A 22,218-nucleotide genomic window follows, 5' to 3' on the forward strand; every position below is an offset into this window, starting at 1 on the left:
CAAAAACTTCTCACACAGTGAAAGGGCCATGAGTAAGTACTGCCCAACCTTGCTCCAAATAAAGCAAGACTGTCTCATCAGCACATTGTTGCTTCAGAATTAGACAGACCTGCTGAAACTTTGGAATTACAGGCAAAGCACACTACAGACAGAGTTGTACTGCTCCCAGGACATGAGCTAGCAGCTCTTCACAGAGAGCTGACACACAGAAGCAGCTTCCTGACTGAAGGAACCCCCACGCTGCAGTCTGGTGTGGGGTGTGTATATGCACAGAAACATAAAGGCCTCAAGCTTAGTGAAGTCCCACTGAACTTCCTTTCCTCTCCCCTAAAAACATTTATCTCCTAAGAGATCAGGGTTGCCTCAGAGGGGAAAAAAAAGAAAAAAAAATTGAGCAGTAGCAGAACAACCTGAAACAAGAGTCAAATTCCAAGTAAGCTGTTGGCCCAAAATACATCTAATTTCAGAAAGTATTTTTTTCTGAGCTGCAAAGAGCCAAATGAGAAGTTCTGAATAATACCCAGAGAAACCAAGCATAGGGGAAAAGCACAGGGCTAGGGTGACATGAAATGGAGGTGACATCTTCTTTTGGCCTTAACCATGCAAAATTAATATAAAAATGTTTTTAAACCATTTGGGTTTTGTCCTCTTGCGTCTACAGCATGTGAGAAACCGTAACCCAGTGAACATCACTCTCTTCTCCTAGCTGCAATGAGTCTGCCACCTCTATAGTGCAGTTCCTGTGTCACTAGAAAATTATCAGTCATCAAGTAGCGACCGTGGGTCCTTTCAGCACAAGACAAATGCTGCCTTAACTCAACCCTGTGGTTCAGACAGCAGCAAGCCAGCCTCCTGCAGCCCTCAGTGGCCACAGTCACAGATTTACTGCCATTATGTTCCAGTGTAGCCAGATAAAAAAGCTGAACAGACAATCACACTGCCAGGGAAAACAGCAGGCTGTTCCCAAGGATGGGTTAGAAAAGGGCAAACAGTGAATCTTTCAGAGAGCATCTTGTAACAAAAATGAACTCAGCCCTAGGAGGCTCCAGCTCGATTAACAGAACCCTTCTGCCTACAGTCCTTCGTGAGGCCTCCTGGTCTTGGCTGTAATAGCAGAGAAATCCAGGATGCCTAAATCCCTGCAGATGAGATATGACTATTGTAGTCATGCAGATTGTATCCAAACAACTTCGATGCAATTCCAGTGTAATTTTGCATTTGGGCTGCTCATTTTTGCCTTTTTGTTTCTAGAGATCACTTCAGCATCAGCTTATGTTCACTCCTCTCTTTGTGCAATAGTAGCTTGCCCACACAATGCAGGTGACCAAGGTGCACTGAAACTCCATTGATTATCAAAACTCCACCCATCTTCTCTGCAGGCAAAACTGATAAAATCCAAACATTGCCTCCATTCTCCAATGAAATAGGATCTCTAAGTGACTATGCTGGAGTCTCCAGGCATCTGCAGCATTTCAGGGGTTGCTAGCCCAGCTCTTCTTGTTATTATCATTCTCTAGACAGCCCTGGAAACTCTGGACACTCAACTAGGTTTGGGCTGAACCCCATTTCCTAATGCCATACATGGGGGTGACATCAGGTTGACACAGAGTCAAAGGGACTCATTGCAAGAAGTGATCGGTCAGAAATGCCAGCAGGTTTATTTCAGGAGGTTCACATTTCCTGTGTCTAGAGACCTTGTGGTGGTGGGTCAGGTGTATTGTGCTCATGTTAAGCTGGGTTTTGGGTCCTTATCACATCAGCAGCCTGCAGAACCCTGTGTAAGAATGTGCTGGGTGTAAGTCCTTCCCCTTTATCATGAGGGAACAGGGTGATATGCATCTCTTCTGAGGGAAACAGCGGCTCATTTCTGGCATCACTGAACTATTTTCTGGCCCCTTGTGTGAATGGGTGAATAGAAGGACAGGTTCAGAAGCTTAAACTATGCTAAATAAGACAAACTTCTCATCTGTGATGGAATTTGTGCACTGAGCTGTCATGATAATTGAATATTTACAGTAATTCTTCCCTTGCTAGGGGTTTTCTTTTTCAAAACCTTCCACATGAAACTCTTGTGGAAGGAGAGGGGAGAGGGAAAAGAGGCACAGGCAGTGTCCTCACACCACACAGCTCAAGACTGATGCATGTTGGGAACATCGTCAGGGTGGGAAAAGGGACGGGGGCACTGCCTGCATGCATGGGGCTCATCCTGCAGAAGCAGGGGGATTCCTGGCAGGGAACACCTCTCTGCTTGAGCTCTGGCTCCCTCCCCACCTCAAGGCATCCCACCTGCTTCCTGCCTCTTTACATCCCTCTGACGCATGCCTGCCTGCAACATTGCCACCTCTCATTTCAATCTTTCTTCTTAATTCCCACTTTTTCCATTTGCCCCTTGACTCTCCTTCACATTTTTTCCATTTAGGTAAATCTGCTCAGCTGAACACACAAAGGACCTGGAGTTAAACAGAGGAACTGCAGGGGAACATGTGAGCAATTTGTCAGTACACTGACCCTGTCCAGAATGTGCCTGGTCTGTGTCCCTCTGTCCCGTGTCACGCCGCTGGAGCAGACAGCGAGCACACAGGGACATGGGGGCATGGAAACCCTCAATTCTCAAGGCCTCAACAGCACCAGGATGGCTTCATCAGCTACAGCTTGGCACTTCTTTGGTACTGTGCACCTGCGAGCTCCAGAGTGGGCCTGGATCTGCCTTGGCACTCGGGAGGAGCAGCGCTCGCTGTCCAGCAGTAGAAATGCAGGGACAGCATGGATCTGTGCCTGGCACAGGAGAGCAGACTGACCAGCAGGAGGGAGAATAAAGCTAAGCCTATCTAAAATAGACATAGTGACAATACAAAAGCCACCTAAGGAGTCCAGAAAATTCCGACTTTATTTGCTGCATGTGTAACCCGAGATAATATACTTAAGCAATGCCTGGTTAGCTGCTACCTAGCAGTTACATTCAATGAAATCCATTAATAAAGCAGTTCAAACATTACCATTTACCTCTGCATATTTACATCTCCTTATACCTTTATTAAACACTTATTAACTTTCCTAATCTTGGCTCCTGAACTTCTGTTTACTGAAAATTAGCAGCCAAGAAATGATATTTAAAACCTATTCTGAAATAATTCATGAAAAATACTGAGGCAGTATTTTTCTTATGACACAAAGCCAATATGTTTTTGTCAAATTCAAAAGCTGCCTAATTCCCCTTCTCTGATAGAAGTTTTCAATTGAAATCTAATTAACTGCAGACTAATCACTTCATATTTTTGTCAAATAAATTTAGGTTTGGCACTGAAGCCAAAAACTTCATGGCTGTGACTTTCTAGCTGTAATTTCAGGCTTGCTATGGGTCTCTATGGGAAATGAAGCTTTTTCTGCCTGTGAACTTCCATTTGATCCCTACTTCTGTGAGCACCTGATATGACCAGGGCAGAAGACTTTGATTGGTCTCTGCTCTGAATTCCTTCAGCTTCTCAGCTGTGTGAGGGGTCAAAGATGGGTGTGTACTATACCATGGCTAGATGGGATTTAATCAATGTCTTCTATGTACAGGAATATGTCCTTCTGTCCTTGGCTCCTTGATCTGGCAATCACATTTTGCAAACTAGAATTTTTACCACTTTGAAGATCTAAAACATAGGAGTCCATAGGAAAAACGTAAGACCATCAGTTTTCCCTGACTGAAATTTTATTCAGGTGTCCATGCCAAAGGTTGGAGCTGACATCTCTCCATTTACCAGAATGTCTAGCCCCTGACACATGAGCTCAAATCTTCCACCTGGAGTTTGTGGGGTGGTGGGAGACTGATTTAACCCTAAGTTCTTCCACTTCAGTCATAGATGGCAGGATGAGAAGGTGGTCTCATTGCCTCTGCTCTGGCTTCAAAAACTGTGGCTACAGTACAAAGAAGGAGAAAAGCTGGAATTTGCACTGGACAATGAACTCCAGTGGTCCCATATCTCCCCTCTTACATAATTGATCTACCCTAGGGGAAGGAAAGTAAAAAAAGGCACGTGCATCACTAGATCCACACAGCCCTGGTCCTCTGTGGCCAGAGGTGTAGCCATGGACAGGGAACGTGGAGAACAGGGCTGGCCAGGCTGCCTGAGACTCCATCAGCTGAATCTATGCTGTGGAAAGGGAAGGCAGGCAGTAAAATCCACAACTGCCTGGGTAGTGGGGACCAGCAGCACTGGAGTAACAGCAATGGGGCAGGAGGAAGAGTGGCAGGAAAAAGAGCACACAGATAAAGGTCTAGAGCATGGGGCACATGGGGCATTCAAGATTCCTCCTGTCATCCCTTGCTAAGGATGGACATGCCTGAGCTTGTACACAAAGAGAGCTGGAAGATGAATCTAATCTCTTGTAAATCCATCTGGACACATTAGAAGCAGGGCCAGGAGATTTTGGTGGGGCCTGACCAGACACTGGGCAGGAGCAATGGGCTGCTGCTTCCTCTCAGAGTCTGCAGCCACAGGATGCACACAAACCAGCAGATGCACGCATGCTCCTTGGCAGACCAGAAGGGCTCCCAGCCAGGACCTATTTTTTTAAGATTTCTGCCCCATGCCCCCACCATTTTGATCTATAACTGGAGCCACATCCTTACTTTCCACAAAGGTCCAGCAGGCTGTGGCAAAAATTAAAGACTCTTTCATTATTTGTACCTGACCTTTTGCTGTATGGACATGGTGGTGCAGGAGGCATAAGGCTGTCAGGCAGATCCCAGCACCAACCCTCCTATCAGCATTATTGGGATAAATAGATATATCTATATAGATATAGATACCTGAAGAACAAACTGTGCATTTGCACCCATTTTGCACAGTATGGTGCCTCTGGGGCCAGGCTTCAACATGCACCCTGAAGAGATGATCCAAAATCCTTTCAACATCTACCACAGAAAAAGTGGAATAACACAGTAGGCTTCCAAATTGCTCTGCAAACCACAGTGTACTCAGCTAAGTAGTCCTGCTTATCTCTTTTAAATTTAGAGCTCATTATGCTGCAAAAAGACAACTCTCTGCTGACATGAAAACTGAAACACAGAAGTAACAAAAAAAAAAAGCCTTGCTAGTAAAACAAGAAATGCAAAAATTACACTATTTTTCCACATTTATAAAATATAATAATAATAAAGAGTCTATAATTCTGTTAGCAAAAAGACATTTCCTCAGGGAGTTATAGATCAGTTACTAATTACACAGTCAGCTCCTGAGCTGTGATGCTTTGTATTCTTAAAAAAATAACCTGCAACTCTCCCCCCTCCAGTACAAAATATTTTTTTTTACTTTTTTTTTAATATTGCTGTGCAAGCAAAAGCCGCTGAAAGCTTCCAGAGCCTGTGAGACTGGTCCCTTGCTGCCTGGAATGTGATTATTTCACACCCTGGAACACTCAGATTTCTCTCCAAACTGTGTACTAAGAGAAAATGTCAGAGTTTCTTAATAGTTTCAGAGACATGATACGAAAAGACATAAGCAGGTTTTCACACTGTGATAAGAAAGCCAGGAGGACTCGCCAAGCTCAGATGACTGAATGCAAGTGATGGGGCCTCACTTTTAAAAACCAAGAGTCAGAACACAGGCTGAGCTCTGTTTTCACTGCTTAGGGGGAAAAAAAAGGAAAATAAAAAAGAATGCTTGCATTTTGGTCCTATAAGCCTGTTGGTTTTACCTTTTTGGGGGCTTTGTGTTTTGTTTTTTTTAAAGAAACCTAACATTCACATGGTAGGGAATTAGCTTTCAGGAAGGCAAAAAATCAGAGGCAATAATTGAGAACTACCCGTTACGCAGGCAGGGTAGTGCTGCCTCCTTGTTTTGATTCTTCTCTGGTGTGATTCATTTCGTTTTGATGACTGCTTTCATTTCAATATGTTGCACATCTAGGGATAGCTTTACTGGGAGAAAGCAAATGAAATAATTAGTATCATTAAGGAGGGAAAAGCGAGTGCATGTTTGAGGGGAGGGCTGTGCTGCTGCTATTTCTACCTTTGGTTAAGATGCTATTTAGCTTGCTGCTTGCTGGTTTCCATCTTTTTCTGATCACTACTTGAAACACCTAATTGCTATATTTATTACAGTTTTCTTTGACTTGCCATAATTTTATAGAGACTTCTATTTGGCATCGAACATTAGCTAACTAGGATTTTCTGAGCATTCTGCTGTTTACCCTGCTGCTAATAAGTATTTAATGATCTGAGATTTTAAAGTCATAACTATGCAAATTCTGGCCAGGTCCCTGAAGGACTGCAGTTAATTAAAAGCAAAGAAAAAGCAGAAGATTGGCAACACTTCCCCATCTTGTGAGATTAAGGCCAGTTGGTGTGTTTTGGGCTAAGAGGCATCTTCCCAGTGTGGAAGGGCACCACGCAGTGATGGATTTGTTTCCTGGAAACAGGTGGACATTTCAGAATGGGGGGTTGGTACCTGACATCCTTCAGAGAGCTGCAGTTCCCTTTCCTGGGCTGAAATTTAGAGGGATGAATTTGGGGCCATAAGTGCTTTCCATGTAAGGAGATAGTTGATGTTCACAGTGGTGCTGCACATGTCTGAAAAGGTGGATGAATTTGGGAGGCATCATCACTCCAGGTTTTTGGAAAGGATGCCATATCTAGGGAATTATGGGGAACAGAACTCAAGGACAGTTGAGAACTATCAGAAAGAAAATGTAAAAGTAATATCTCAGTTAATAGAAATACTTTCCAGACTCCCAGTGTGGAAGCTGCATAAAGCACTCCTGAAGAAGCAACTAGCCAAAATGGACACAGAGTGAGAAGATGTGTTCTGCTCAGCTTAAGGGGCCATCAGGCTTGTCTGAAAAGGGATCTTCAGCTGTGCAAAACCCTCTCCCCAAAGGCTGCATAACTACTCAGAAAGGAAAGGGTGCTTTGGAAAAGAAATGGAGCTCCAGGAGAGCTGTGCTGCCATACTATAGGTGAAATTAAAAATCAAATATAGGAAGGCGCTCAGACTTCAAGGACAGAATTTATCCATGATGATGTGTTTAGAAACTAATTGTTTTTCTTATCAGGAGAGATATACCACATGCTATAGGCTTGTATTTATGTCCCTTTCTGAAGAAGTTGGACAAGAAATATTCAGCTGAACTCATTAGTGGCCAACAGGCAAAAAGGTGAAGGAGGAATCTGGTGACAAAGTGCTGGCTTGGCCAGCCACCTGGAGCGTGAGACTGGGAGAGAACTGGGCTAATCCTGTGCAGAAATATTAACTAGCATTTAATTAGAAGAAAAATTAGGTTTTAGAGAACTGAAAGACCAGTCAGAAGATTAAATAAAAGACCAAAGGGGAAAGTGATAAAACTAGGAAAAGAGTTAATTCGTACAGAACCTCCATGTCAAGAACAAAACTAATCAAGGCACTAAAAGATGTAAAGAGGAGAAAAATAGTGTTGCCTATATACCAGTGCCAGGGGCCTGAGTAATAAAGAGAATAAGAATTGTTCATTTTATGAGCAGAATGCCTAAATGGCATTAGGAAGGCCTGGTGGGAAAATCTGCATGAAAGGAATATTAAAAGCAAGAATTTTAACCTAGTCAGGAGGCTCAAGTGGACAGAGAGGGGGAGTAACACACTCTGTCAGAAATGGCATTTTCTAGTACAGAGTCAATGACAAAATACTTATGGATTCACTTTCTGCCATGTAGAGAATTTCTCCTGGCTAGAGAAATGGGCTGACAGGAGCCTCATGAAATTCAACAGATGAATGCAAGATCCTACATTTAGGCTGGACTGATGGACAGTGGTGCTGCTGCAAAGGAGCTGCCAGTCCTGGGGGACAGGTCCACACAGGGAAGGACAGTGACAACCAAGCTGCACCAGTCAGATTGCAGCAGGTAGAGCAGGGAGGGATTACTTTGCATTTGGTAAACAATGTCTAAAATAGCACATTCACTTTTGGCGCTCCAATGAAAGGTGTTGATAAATTGAAGCAAGTTCAGTGGAGGCTCAGCAGAGTGCTCAGGGTTGGAGTCTGTGAGGAGAGGCTGAAGGATGTGAGCTTGTTCAGTTTGGAGGGGAGATGGTTATGGTGGGACCTAACTGCAGCTCCTTGGTACCGACCAGGCAGTGAGATTTAAGCCAGAATCTTCACAATACCATATGGTAGGAGAACAAGGCACAACGAATATAAATACAAAGAGCAAAGGGAGGTTCAGACTTCTTACAGAGATACATCAGCAGTGGGGCTGGGATGGTGAGAGATGGTGTCATCTCCATCCGTGGCGGTTGTCAACACTTGACTGGACAACTCTAACTTGAGTTTGCTGTTGACCCTCCTTTGAACAAGATTGGAGTGGAAACCCTACAAGGCCCTTTCCAACCCTGATTACCTATGATCCTGTGGATGTGATTAGGTATGTACAGATCACACCAGAATACAGGCTGACTAGCTCTCTTGATAAAAACACACTCAATTCAGCTCTAAAAATTAAATTTGAGCAATGCCTTGGGGGTACCTAAATCTCCTTGGAAGTTCCCAGCCTTACAAATCATAGAAAATTGTATTCAAGAATGGAAGACAGAGATTTTCTACCAAGTTCTTTAAAAAAAAAATTGTAGAACTTGATTGCATGTGGTATGTCCAACTCATGTAAGGTCATCAACAGTACCAGATATATCTGGTGGATTTGAGAGGCCATATTCATGGATTTGAAAGAACACAGAAACAGCCATAGAATCATAAAGTCATTTAGATTGGAAAACACTTTTAAGATCATTGAGTCCAATTCAGCCTAGCCAAGTCTATCATGAAACCCTGTCCTTAAGCACCAGTCACATCTACAAGTCTTTTAAAAGTGTCAAACTAGTCAGACTTCAATTCATGAGCTGTGGAGTACAGTCAAGTGGTGTTTAGGAATATTTATCAGGTATCCAAGAAGCTTCAGGAGAGACAAGAAAGGTGAACAGGCTAAGAAGAGAAGATAGTACAACACGAGTGAAAGCAAAAGCAGCAATGTAATAGCAGGAAAGGGGAAGGTGATACTCATGAATATAAATTAGGAGATGGACTTGTAGAAAATTTGTAAGAGAACTGAAAGAGCGTATAAAACGGTATAAGTTTTAGAACAAGAAAACAGAATTGTTGTTGACAGTGTAAAAAAGGCAGAAAACATCAGTTAAAATAAAAGTCCTCTGGGGAAGGTCAGATGATGTGAGTGCACCATTGATCATAATGAGCTAATTTCAGATCCAGCTGTGATCAAGTATTTCAGGCTGTGCCTAAATAGGGATTTTCTAAGATAAGCTAGTCTGGACAATTTGTATGCAAGAGTTTTAAAAGAGACGGCCAGAAAAGATCTGGACCAGTACTGATAATTTTTGATTAGACTCAGAAAACTGGGAAAGCATCCAAGGGTCAAAGGAATTCTGATGTTGTGCCAGTACACAGTGATCTCAGTGACAGGACTGATGCTGGTGACAGTACAGTGATGAAATTGTCAATATGCATCTTGAATAGATTATGGATTAAAAGTGGATAACAAAATTAACCATACCCAATACAAGTGTAAGGAAAAATAGACATCATCAAACTAATGTGTTATAATCTCTTATGAGATTAGAAGTCTGGTTCACACAAGTAATTAGGTTGATATGGCTGGAATGATGTGTAATCATTATGACATATATTAGCTGGAGAAACACTGTCTAAGTAATAAACCTCACACGCAACACTAAATGGGGACTCATTTGTGAGCAGATGTACTTCTGTAATGCACAATTCTTGCCACTCTGTTCTTTATTTATTTATCACAACCTGACAGAAAACTAAAAAAAGTCACTGATGGATTTTGCAGTTGAGGCGTATTTTTGGAAGAACAGAAAAGAAATGAAGATGACAAGTCAGGGATAGAACAGCATGAACTGCTTTGGAAATGCAAATAATATGTATTCCAGTATTCCAGTGTGAAAAAAAAAATGGAACCAACATACATCTGTGAAAAAAGTTTACTGTTCCTACTAATAGGAAGGGGTTTTCTCCCTTCAGAAGAGAAAAAAAACTCCAACAAATCAAGATTGAAGACAATTAAGAAATCAGCTGAATTAATTGATTGTGAGGTGCTATGATTGAATGGATAGGCTACTACAATACCTGGCTACAGGAAATGGGAAATTTCAGGCAGGAATAGTAAGACAATATTACAACCAATGACACTGAACCAGACTGAAGCCCTGAAGAACGCTCTGTCTTATTCTGAAATGCACGACTTTTAAATGCTTTTTAGGAACATCCCAAGAATATCTGAAAATGCCAAAATATCCAAAATGCCATTCCTCACACCAAAGGTAAGGACACAAGGAATTTGACCACAGTTTGAGATCTGGATGGCAAACTCCACTGTGATGATGGAGAGAGGTAAATACAGCATTCTGTGAAAGACAGACCCTCTCCTCAGTCAATGGAATTCAAGCAACAAGTAGTTAGAGAAAGATTTTTGGCATATTTTTGGGGACACATGTAATCACAATCAAACACTGATACCCCCCGCCCCCTCCCCATATAGTGAAGTCCTCAGCCCCTTAATTTACCTAACATGTCTCAGGGATGCCACAGAAGAGGACAAAGACAGACAGAATACCCACCACAGATGGTTAGTTACAGCACTTGGATCATGAGAGGCAGAACAGCCTCTCCCTACATGGAATTCATGCCCCTAAGGTTAGGGAGACCCTCAGGTCAGATGTATAAAGGGATGGTATCTCCTTTCCTAGAGGGACAGTGGCATCATCTCCAGCCACATGTCACTGCAACTGTTTGACAGAAGAGAATGAGCAGGGGCAGTCGTTCACTCTTGCATTGTTAGAGAAGTGCCTGGCTTAGAAAGTTGATGAGTGTGAGCCCAGAAACAAGCAACTCTTCCCCTAAATTCACACACATACAGAGTCTGGCTGACATTTCCAATCTGATTAGCTATCTCATTATCGCTACTTTCAAACCATCATAGGCTCTCAACTTGAGGAAGCTGCCCTCTGAAGCTGCCTCAGTTCAAGCTCTCCAAACACACCCCGTCACTGTGGGAAACAAATGACGACAGACAAGACCTAATCACGGAGGGAAGGGAAGAGGGACTCCCACCAGGACAGCTGGTGGTGACGAGCACAGTCTGCTTGAAACGTCTGGGAGCTTGCAACCTCCTGTCACCAACAAGCAGTTGGGAATGGGAGCATCAACAAGCTGAATGCGCAGCCCTGGTTGTTTGTGCACACAAGAGGCATTGGCACTCTTCAAACCAAATTGCTTCATATGATTTTTGGAGGGGAATACTGAGGGAGAACATTAACTTATAACGGTTGTTTTGGGTTTTTTCCTAACCCTTTCAGAAAAAAAAACCAAAAAAACATTTTGAAGGTGGTTAGGGGAGGGAGTGTTTGAGAGGGGAGAAAATTCTGGTGATGTCAGCTCCTATTGCCATGGAAACGGAACATTTTTAGTGACAATGGAGTCTTCCTCCTTGAGCTGCTGGGTTGCAGGGGCAAGCAGGGCAAGGGCACACGAGGGAATTCAGCTAACTAAAACTATAGCTTCTGGCTTTCCAAGGAAGTGAGGAAATAACTACATATGATTGCCTGAATAGGTGGTTTATGTAACCAGAACACCGTCTGGGGCCATAGCAGCAGACACTCATTATGCTCTTTGATGAAATGTGCTGTTGCGCAGTGAACCAGGTGAAGGCATCTCAGCTGCCCAGGAATGCCCCCCAGCCTGGGCACTGCCCACACCTCACTTTTCCATGCTACAGTCTCCTCTTTGCAACCTTTGCTGCCTTGCTGGTGTTTATTTGGAAAGGGAGAAGGAAGGAGAAAAGGCCAGGAAGTACAGTCCACATTCTTGAAACTGAGAGAAACTACATGGACTCTAGGCTGGGCATTGCTCCTCAGCATCAGGGATGTTTCCTTAGCAGCCAGGTTTATGACCACCCTTACAGAAAACAAGAATCCAGGATGACGAAAAGGAGAAGGCTCTTAGAGAAAACTGCTTAGCCTCTGATCATGCTCTGATCATGCTCCCTGGCATGGAGAAAATGTGCAAGACCTAATGCTAGGTGTCTTCCCTAAGTCAGTGCTGAGGCAGCCTCTGGACAACATGGATTCAGTAAGCTGAAGCCACGACCCAGGTGTGAAATCAATAAGGATAAAGGTTGGGGCTTACATTTGAGGTTAAGCAAAAGCCTACAGAATGTAAGGATAAGTTAAAGCCTTGGATTTGATTTAAACAGTGCAGACAATTTTAATGAATTTCAAAGAATAATGAATTAATAACCACAAGCTTTTATAACTCGAAATACATTATATAGTCATTAGTTCTATATAACTAAATGGAAAATCTTTCTTTAGCAGAAGTCCTTTGAGATCAGATATTCTAATGAGATTACTATCATTTCATTCTGACACCTCATGAGGACAACTGAATAGAAATCAGGAAACAAATTTCTTTCACTTTTGGACCTGAAATAAAAAAATCTTCCACACAGATTATTTCATATCTAAGGGGTTGATTCAAATTCTCCTTGGCATTAAAAGAAGTTCAGATATGAGCTTTTTTTTTTTTCCTGGTACTGCTATCAGATGCACAAAAGACTCTGTCTCTCCTCAAATTCCTGCCAGCAATGGTGACAGAAGGAAATATGTAAGGGAGTTTGCTTCCTTCTTGCCTAGGTAGGGTGGATTTCACTTGCTTTCTGCATGAAGTATTTGAGCTCTCCCTTTTAGTCTTGCCCCACCATCTCTTCAGAGAGCACCACTCACATCCCATGCTTGCAGGGACCCCAGGCAGAGCAAGACCCCCAATTCCCAAGCCTTTTTACCTCGTGCTGGTTTTCCTGTGCCCACCTGGAGCAGAGTCTTTCTCCTGGCACACTGCAGGGCATCACCCACACGGAGGAGCACCATGGGCTCCAAGGTCCCCTTTTCAAACCTACCCAGCTTCTCCTTCCTCAGGGGCTGCTGTGCTAGGGTCTTTGCTTTCCCTGCACCCAGTCTCCACCAATTTAGCCACCAGGAGCTCAGGCTAGAGCATACAATGGTCTGGCTTTCCTCAGCACCAAGTCTCAGGGCTTTAACTGGCACTTCTCATGTCGGACCATTTAAAATCAGATGCTAACCACAGCAGAATCAGCCACAAGAAAGGTCTTCCCATCTCACACACATTGTGTTAATTTAGAAAAGCCTACACTTTTCATCTGCCTGTCCTCTTTCATACACAACCTGGCTGAGAATCAGACTTCAAATTTTTACAGCTGCACCAAGTTTGAAAATCTCTGCTCCTCCCAGAAGCAAACAATTATCTGCTCCTCCAGAGGGAATGACTTTCAAGCCTTGCTGTAGAAGAACTCTGTCAAAAGCAAATATAAAGACAGTGCTGCTCCACACCAGGGGGAAAACTGCAAAGTGAGCTCAAACTCACTGCTAGCTCAGTCAGCACTTGCAGGCAACAGTGGAACTGGTAATTCCTAGCTAAAGAAAAATAAAATTGAGGGCTTCTATCTGAAAATATGTTCCCTTTTTTTTGTGAGAAGAACAATATATCATATTTATTTCTGATTTTTTTAATCATAAGTCAGTCTAATTGAAAATTAGAATTCTGAGGGAAAAAAGCACATCCCACTGGTATCAGAAATGGACATTTTGCTGTGATTTAACAGGCAAATTCTGGTAGACTTTCCACTTGATGCATGCAGAGGGGAAAATCAAAGCTTCACCATAGCAACTTTGTTGTAAAAAACCCTCAAATGTCAACTTGTCCCAATAGTACTGCGGGTAATGTTGGTGCAATGCAAAAACAAAAAGCCCTGAATAAAAAACCTAAATTCCTACCCTTGAAACACTGCTGCTGGAAACAGAAATGCTAGCTTTAGTTTGGTTCTGGTAAAGGATACACCTCTTCTACCTAGACATTTTAAAAGCACAAAAGCCCAGAAATGTCTCTGGACAAGCCCTTCAGCAGGAACAAATGAACACCCTCTGCTGAAGTTGTGCTAGACAGATGGCTGCACATCAGCTGAGGAGTTGAGCTGCCTTGTCTGCTCTTCTTCCATTGCCTGCTAACCCCAGCATGCCCAAATCCAGCTTGGCTGATGCACTGGACTAGCACCAGAGTGGAAACTTTCTCCTCAGTCACATCATTGCTGTTCCATACAAGACTCTAGTAAATGCAGAATAAACCAACCCAGAAATTATTCAACCTACCCAGCCATGACAATGAAGAAATCCAGGCGGTTCCAGGTGTCTCCAAGGTAACACTTCTTGCCAAAGATCCCCAGGGCCACCATCTTCAAGACCATTTCCATGGCAAAGAAGATGAAGATGAAATCATCAAACACCTGCCAAACAGAAACCCAAGAGCATATTTGACAAGCATTCTCAGCCTTGGACTTTCAAACACAGAACATGAGAATAATACTAATATCAGTACTCCTGAAAATGAGATCAAGGCAGGGCTGGAAAACTTTCTTCCATGTAGCCCTGGCATCACAGTTTCTTGCTGCTCAAGTTCAGTGAGGGCTTTTATAGTTTTTTACCCACAGATGAAGTAACTGGTGCAGACTTAGAGACTCCTTACACAGACTTGAAAAGTGGTATTGGTTCAGCACCAGCAGATCTATCCTGGCCAGGAAAACACTGCTTTTCCAAGATCCCCCCAAGGAGGGACTCTCATCACATTGCTGCAGATGAGGACATAGTGCAGCTTCCCACACAGCTTGGACAGCACACACCCATCACAGAGAGAAGCTTCAGATACCTGAAGGCCTTAGTCACAGCATCACTGTGGATGTCACCCTTTGCTGTCACCTTCTCTTTGGGGAAGCATCAAGCACAGATGGTGTGTTACAGTCTGGATATACTCATGGCCCTTCTAAGCATTCTTTTTATTTCCTCTCCCTTTGGGCATCCTGAATGCCACAGTATCTGTTGAATCAGTAATAGTCTTGCACATCACCAGACTACCAAATGCATTGGAAGCTGCTGTTCCCTCCTGCCTGGGTTGTGTAGCCTAAGTTATTTCTCCCTGGTCTAACCCTGACCTGCGTGTCTTGTGGGTGTCTGTGCCAGGAAACCCCTGCTCACGTGCAGCTTCAGGAATATTAGCAAGCATTCAGTACTGCATAGTCACAAGTAAAGTTCATTCATTCCCTTGTCCCATTCCCCTGCTCAAAGCAAGCTCTTGCCATTTTACAACAGGATAGCTCACTGCCAGGGACAGCCTTGCCAGCCTCTCTGGGAGGGTATCGCCCACACGCTGAAGGAAAGCATGCATGAAAATTTGTGACTTGGACTGAAGCACCATCACAACAAGAAGGAAATCTGCTTACCTGCAAGATTTTACACCTGTCAGAAAGGCAGTCCATATCCTCACATGGCTGGTACATTCCCAGGGTAACACAGTTTAGCAAAATCACCATCATGCTGACACACTCGAACCAGGTGGAAAAGAGTCAAGGAAAACTTCTGCAAAAGCATCATGGCTGAGATAATCTCGCTCTAGGCTTGAGTAGCAAAGTAGGAAGATTAAGGGAAAGAAGTGCTGGTAGGCTGATTTATTACATTCCCACATTCTCTGCACTCAGTTCATCACTACTCCATTCCTTGATTAAGCCAAAACTCTTTTGTAAAAGGGAAAGTAGAGGTAGCATGAAAGGCCTGAAGTACTTACACAAGTCAAATCATTGCCATTGTTAAACACACACTTGCTCCTCTCCTGTTGGTTTGCAGAGTCCCTTCCCTCGTTTGTTTACTGAATCTTCCCAAAATATGGAAGAGACTTTCCAAGGTGGACTATACCTAAATGTATCACAGACCTCCAAGATCAAGGGATCTAAATCAAAATGGGCAGATTGATCTCTACATGATTATTTCCCTTCTGCAAAGAGGGTACAAGATGAGGCTGGAACTCTCTGTTGTCCCCTCTCAGAGAAACTTGGGGGTCAAGAAGTGCCACTGATCCTGTCACTGTGTTTCCAGCAGTGGCCCATGATGTATAAAACTCCACAACGTGCCCAAGATACTCACTAACTATAAGGAGAATTTGTGTTTCTGACCTCAGCTGGTGATCTGTTTATGCCCTAAAGCATGAGGATTGATAGTCCTTATAATTGTTTTCTCAGCTACACTGGTGTCCCTGCAGATGCTTTGCTTATTCATTTGAATCCTTTGTTGATAATCTTGCTAAAATATCTGCTTTGATAATAGTTAGCAGCCCAGAGCTACATTGGCTAATTATACTTTACATTAAAAACTGTTCCCTCCTATTTATTATTAATTTGTTGTCTTATAATTTTGTCAAGTACCACTTCATTTTTATATTAGAAAAGTAGATAAAAACAGTGTATTTGTGTGACCTTTGCACTCTAGCTGCTCCCTCTCACCATTCCTCTCCTCCTGAAGGAGTTTTAAAGCCTGATACACACTTATCCAAGTACTCTTTTACAGTATTTTAGCTCTAAAAGTGGGTGCATTTGTGCAGTACTTTGCAGTGTTCCAATTGCAAAGCAGTGATGGAGAGTAAACAGACCTCCAGCCTCTGGCAGAAACATTCTTGGGCATTTTACACACCTCACAACAACATATCTGCCCAGTCTGCACTGTCAGACAATTTGATCTTTTTTAAATAGAAGGGGCACAAAATTATCTACTTAAAATACAACCCACTGAGTGCATCCATTTTCAGTACTGAATCTAAAAGGGCAGCCTGTATCTCTGATCACTTCTGAAAGACATTCAGCTTCTGTGGTTTGTTCTGAGCAACTCTTCCATGCTCATTCTGTGACAGTGATTTATGACTAAACTGCACAATCTGATCTAGAAGATTATTAATTCTCTCTCTTCTCCCCCACCTGGTTTGTGGTGAGCTACCTTCGGTTGCAAAATCAGACAAGAGCAGGGCACTAGTTCTACTGTTCCAGTTAAGCTCTAAGGTGATTTCAAGAATGTGTTATCAGTGTCCCTCACAAAGTTAATCCCATGTGCTCTGCAAAGCAATGCACATGAAGCCCACCCTCAATGTAGGCTTCAAAACCAGGCCCTTTTCTGAGAGGAATGCACCAAAAGGGCACCAAGTATTTTCCCTCAGGGTCTATGCAACACAACTTCAACTTCCCCCCCCTTCTTCCTTCTTGCACATTTCTTTAATGATCAGATCTGAAGCCCAGGAAAGCAATTTGAGAGGTTTCCATTAGCTCACACAGGGTTTTTAGATAAGACTGCAGTTCTTTTTCTGGACTCTTCAAAATTTGTTTGGTGTCACCATTCCCTTACAGAACCACAGGATGGTTGATGCTGGTAGGGCCTCTGGAGGTTATCTTGTCCACCTTCCCTGCTCAAAGTAGCATCAACTACAGTGGATTGCTCAGGGTTGCATCCACTTGGGGCTTGAATATCTTCAGGTATAGAGGCACCAGAACCTCTCTGGGCAACCTGCTCCAGCATTTGATTATTTACACAGAAAATAAGTGTTTTCTTAAGTTTAAATAGGACATTTCCACTTTTCCGGCTGTGACCATTACCTCTTGCCCTGTCACCAGGCATAACTGAGCAGTCTGTGTCCTTTGCTTCTCCTATCAGGTGTCAATACACATGGATAAGAGCTCCCTAAACCACCTCTCCTCCAGCCTGAGCAGACCCAGCTCTCTCAGCCTTTCCATTTTTGCAGGTGCTTTGAAAGGCAGCACCAGTGAAGCCCTGATAGAGGGGTCTGTACTGAATGACATTCTTCAACGGGCCAAAACAATATCAGAGCAGTCTGAGCCAATGCTTGCAAAAGTCCTTCTCCCTGGGCATAAGGAGGTCAGAAGATATGTAGACAAAACCAGGGCCTCAACCATCCCTGGATTAAATTAATGCACGACAAATGAAAAGCATAAATTGTTTTAAAAGCCTGTTGGGTTTTATTTTCTCCAGAAAGCATGACAGAAGAGAGTCGGAGGCAGAGAGTATTCCTCCGACTACAGCCCAGCTCAGGAAAGTCAGGAGTTTTTATCTAACACAGATCTACACTTCCATGCATGTGCCTGGCAGCAGCAATGCCAGGGCAGCACGCTTCCACGTTTCTCTCTCTGCCCTTGCAGAGCCCCACACAAGGCCATGCAGACCATGGCAGGGTGCTGTCAGCTTCTGGTGACACCCTGAGGCACAAGACCTAACAAGACGTGGCAAGCTCTCCCAAAAGCCTGAAACTTAGGCCAGCTGTGCAATCTCATCTCATCTTCCTGCTCAAAATGCCATGGCCAGTTGCAGATGATTTCTTCTCCCCTGCTTTTTAGATATCGGCTCTCAGAGTTTGCCAGCATTGTCCAGGCTTCCCAACAATATTACAGAACCACTGGCCATTCCCAGGCTATTACAGTGGCGTTAGAAAAAGCCACTGCCCCACAGTTTTCCTTTCAGAGCAGCTGGAAACACTAAGAAAGCCCATCAAACCTGCAGCAGAAAGGAACAAAGTGCAAGGAGAAAACCAGAGCATCTCCTACCCTGAATCGGGAGGGGTTGCTGCCTGCTTGGGTCGGTGGAGGGGGTAATTAGGACTCTCTGCTGCCTTCAATGTGTCACCGTTGTCAACCACAGCTACTGCCTCCTGTCACCACAGCAACAGCCTGCAGCCAGGTTTATCATCTTTCTTTTGGTGATGCCTCCCCTCTCCCACACCCCTCACCCCCCTCCTTTTCCCTGTGCCTGAGCCTGTAATTAATTGCAGCTGCTGACAAAGCCAGTCTTCATAATCTGCATCATTCAGTCAGAAGTTTCATTATTAATTAACTTCTTTCAAAGTTTAAATCTCCTAATTACAAGCAAACCCATGCACATGTTCTCCCCACCCCTCTCCAGCCCTTCCTCACTGCTTCTCTCCCTTCCCACAGCCTCATTCACAATATGTTTCCCAGTGAGTTTTGGGGCCTGCAAATGGTTTGAAAAACTAAAAGGAGACCCACACAGTTTCTGCCCATGGTCAGCTTCTCTCCTTGGCCACCACAAGGTGCACAGGAATCCACTATGTAATAACTTGCCCTTAAAGGGAGGGGTTTTCCCCACTAACTGTGACAGTTCACAGTTGATCCAAACCCTTTCAGATAAAAGGACCAGGGCACTCTTTTGAAAAAAGAAATACAGCAAAAGAAGTATTTCCTGAGTTAATCACAGGATATTCTCAGCTGAGAGGATCCACAAGGATCATTGAGTAACCATGGGCTGGTCTCATTATCCATGGAAGTCTTGCCTCCTTAAAAAAAGTTTTGTTCATTTCAGCACTGTCTGGAAACATCAAGATCCATATCTAGATTATATTTTGCCTAGAAAACTTGCACCAGTTCTATAGCTGGTACCTGCCTGTGGCAGCAAGTCTTTTCTTTGCTGCTGGGTGCCAACCCTGTCCTTTTGCACCCTGAGCAGGGCCTGGCCAGCTGCTGGCCAGAGACAGCCACTGTGAATCTATTGACCCTCCACACCCTGTCTTCCTATGGACTCTGGGATAAAGACACATTCAACAGGGACAGGCATCACCAGCACACACCAGGAGAGACCCATCATTCACCCCAAACATCTGGGAGGCACTGAAAGCCACGAGCTACAGGATACTTAAGGAGATATGCAGATGTTTCTGGGACATGTTTTGTGGTAGTGCTTGATAACACAACTGTGCATAATGGAAAATTATGTTAGAAACAGGTGATGGGAGACAGGCAAAGCTTTTGGGCTCAGTTTCTGAATGACAAATAGCAGAAGAAACGTCTGCTGTGCTGGAGCTGTAAATACCTTGCACCTAAATAGCTGAGTACCACTTCAGGTTCTTGGGATTGACCTTCATCTCTATTTTCTATCACTGACAAAAACACAGCAGAGCAAAATAAAACAGTGCTTTGGGGACCCCTCCCTTCTTCCTCCGTCATCAGCTGCAAAGGCACAAGTAGCTCCCCAGAGGCTGGCAGGCACTCCTAACAGCACAGAAAATATGTAAGCTTTATAAGCATGGCAATCCCTCAGTGTTTCCTGCTGCTATTTCCAAACTACTCCTAGGGTATGCCTTGTGCCAATTAAAGTCCTGAATATCTCAGACCTGTTTAACGTGCAGAGAAATGCCTGACTACAAAGCATTTACAGCGAGGGGGAAAAGCCTGCCAGCCCTGTGGCATGGCTGGTCATGGCAGAACCCGTTCCTGCCCCAAAAATGGAGAGAAGAGCAGCTCAGTGACTCAAGTGAAAACATTGAGCCCCTGCAATGCATCCCAAACACCAGCCACCCCTCCCTGAGCTGCTGCGAGGCAGGCTCACCTGAGGACACTCTACATCACAATTGCATGAGCACTCCTCTCTGCTTCCCCCTGGGCTCCTCCCCACCTACCACTCATCCCACCATCCCTCCCACCAGCTAAATGGCTTCACCCTGTCATTCCAGTCTGCAGTGATTACATTTTCTTGCTCTCCTTTTGAAACAAGCTAAGAACAGAGCTGCGTTCCTTCCCTACTTTCCTCCCCTGCTTTGTGACTGTCCTGCAAGAAGCCAGTAGGATGCTGCACTTGAAGCAGGACAGTTAATATTCCATTTGTAATGTAAGGAGGGATTTGTTGTAAAGGTCAGAGAAGGCAACAGCCCCAAGGAAAGATATGCTCATTTTCTCTACCTTCTTGCTGTTGTCTTTTGAAAATGTTTTCACAGGCAAATTTCACTCTTTGCCCCCTCCTATTTTTTCTTATCAACACTCAGCTTTTGTGGATGTTTTTCCCTTATGTGTTGATAAATGGGAGTTTTGTCTTTTCCTACAAAAAAAAAAAAGAAGCTGTTAGAGTCAACAGGGTTCTTTCTCTTCAGCTCAGTCAGCTGAGCTAACTCACTAGAAGAAACTGAATGTAACACTGTGTTCATGTGAAGGAAAATACCTCTCAAAATGTGTTTGTGTTCAAATAGATCAAAACAATCAAAACATTTTTGCAAACAAGAAACTTTAAAAATCCTGTTTGGTTAAGACTGAAGCATTTCTTCTATGTCTTTTTTAGTGCAAAGAAAAAATTCAAAAAAAGGTTCACTTTTTTCACCCAACAGAACACCCCGGTTTGGAGTTCTGAGTTTCTGTTGGAAATCAAATGCCAACACCCAGCATTGCAGTGTTGGGATTTCATGGTGGCCAAGCCACAAGGGCAGTTTATAAAGCTTTTTTTGCCAACACTCAAGGTTGACATGCTCTGGGTGTTCCCATGCTGTGCAATCCTGTACACGTTTGCTTTCACCACACCATTATTTATACACTTTTGTCATGAAAAAGCCTGAACTTCAGGCACCCGACATAAACATTGCTAAGGTCTTCAAGCCTTCAACAATATTGATGCCAAGGAAAGGAGAAGTGCAGTGAAGGTGTTACATTGATTTGAGAGGCAGTGGGGAGGCTTAACTTGTGTTGGTGTTACTGGGAGGCAGGACAAGAAACTGCAGAAGGGGGATGCAGTAGAGAAATTTTAAATAGTTGGCAGTGCTTCTATGTTTCTGCCCTTTGGAAGGGACGTTCTATCAAGGACAGATTAATTACAAAAGACAAAGATTCAGTTGTTGCCATGTTAAATCAGATGAACACCAAAAAAACAAAGCACCATCGGTCAGACCCCTGATCTTACTTCAAAGGGCTGCTCAGAAAGTGGGTCCTGTACAAGGCCACACAGGCTTTTGGCTGCCTAGCTCCATTTTCATTAGGTTCTAAGTTAAATTTGAGTTTAAGTCAGTTGTTTCTCAGGCATCACATCATATTTCCCTTCAAAGTTTAGCAAGGATTGAAGATGGCTTTTGAAAGATTTGGTTAGGTTTGCTTTTTTTCATTACAGAAACAAGATGAAGCAAATACTTCCTTTCTTAAAACTCTTTCCATAATGATTTATTCAGATCTTCTAAATGCATCCATTAAACTCTCAAGTCCACTAAAATGAAAAATAGTAGTAAGAAATTTCTGTCAGGAAAAACATACAGTGAAGATTAAAAGGTTAAGAAGGAACCTGAAGAAAAAAGAGTTATTAACAGAGACAAGTCTCCAGATACTCCAGAAAAGGGAGATGACAGGAGATCTCTCACCTAATATAGGGACCCTAATCAAACAGGAGGCTGCAGGGGAAAGCAAGGCTTCTTTCAGATACCCTTCACCACCAGGACTCACTGGTACTAAAGCTAGCATGAGTTACCCCAGGAATTCTGCCACACCATTCACTCAGACACACGTTGGTC

General features: G+C 43.6%; 1 protein-coding gene across 8 annotated transcripts in view; it reads right to left on the reverse strand.

The window, feature by feature from the left end:
- Positions 1–22,218, reverse strand: part of CACNA1I (calcium voltage-gated channel subunit alpha1 I) — a 164,612-nt gene that overhangs the window by 69,940 nt on the left and 72,454 nt on the right. For all 8 annotated transcript variants that reach the window (XR_010362403.1, XM_064420183.1, XM_064420179.1 and 5 more), the window contains 2 exons: positions 15,338–15,449; positions 14,214–14,347 (listed from right to left, as the gene is read on the reverse strand). Coding sequence is in view for 7 of the 8 variants with exons in the window: in XM_064420183.1 (XP_064276253.1) it covers positions 14,214–14,347; positions 15,338–15,449 (246 nt within the window). In the remaining variant the exon portion in view is untranslated. The remainder of the gene's footprint in view (positions 1–14,213; positions 14,348–15,337; positions 15,450–22,218) is intronic.

The sequence above is a fragment of the Passer domesticus genome, chromosome 5 (assembly GCF_036417665.1).
Source record: "Passer domesticus isolate bPasDom1 chromosome 5, bPasDom1.hap1, whole genome shotgun sequence".
Classification (NCBI taxonomy): domain Eukaryota; kingdom Metazoa; phylum Chordata; class Aves; order Passeriformes; family Passeridae; genus Passer; species Passer domesticus.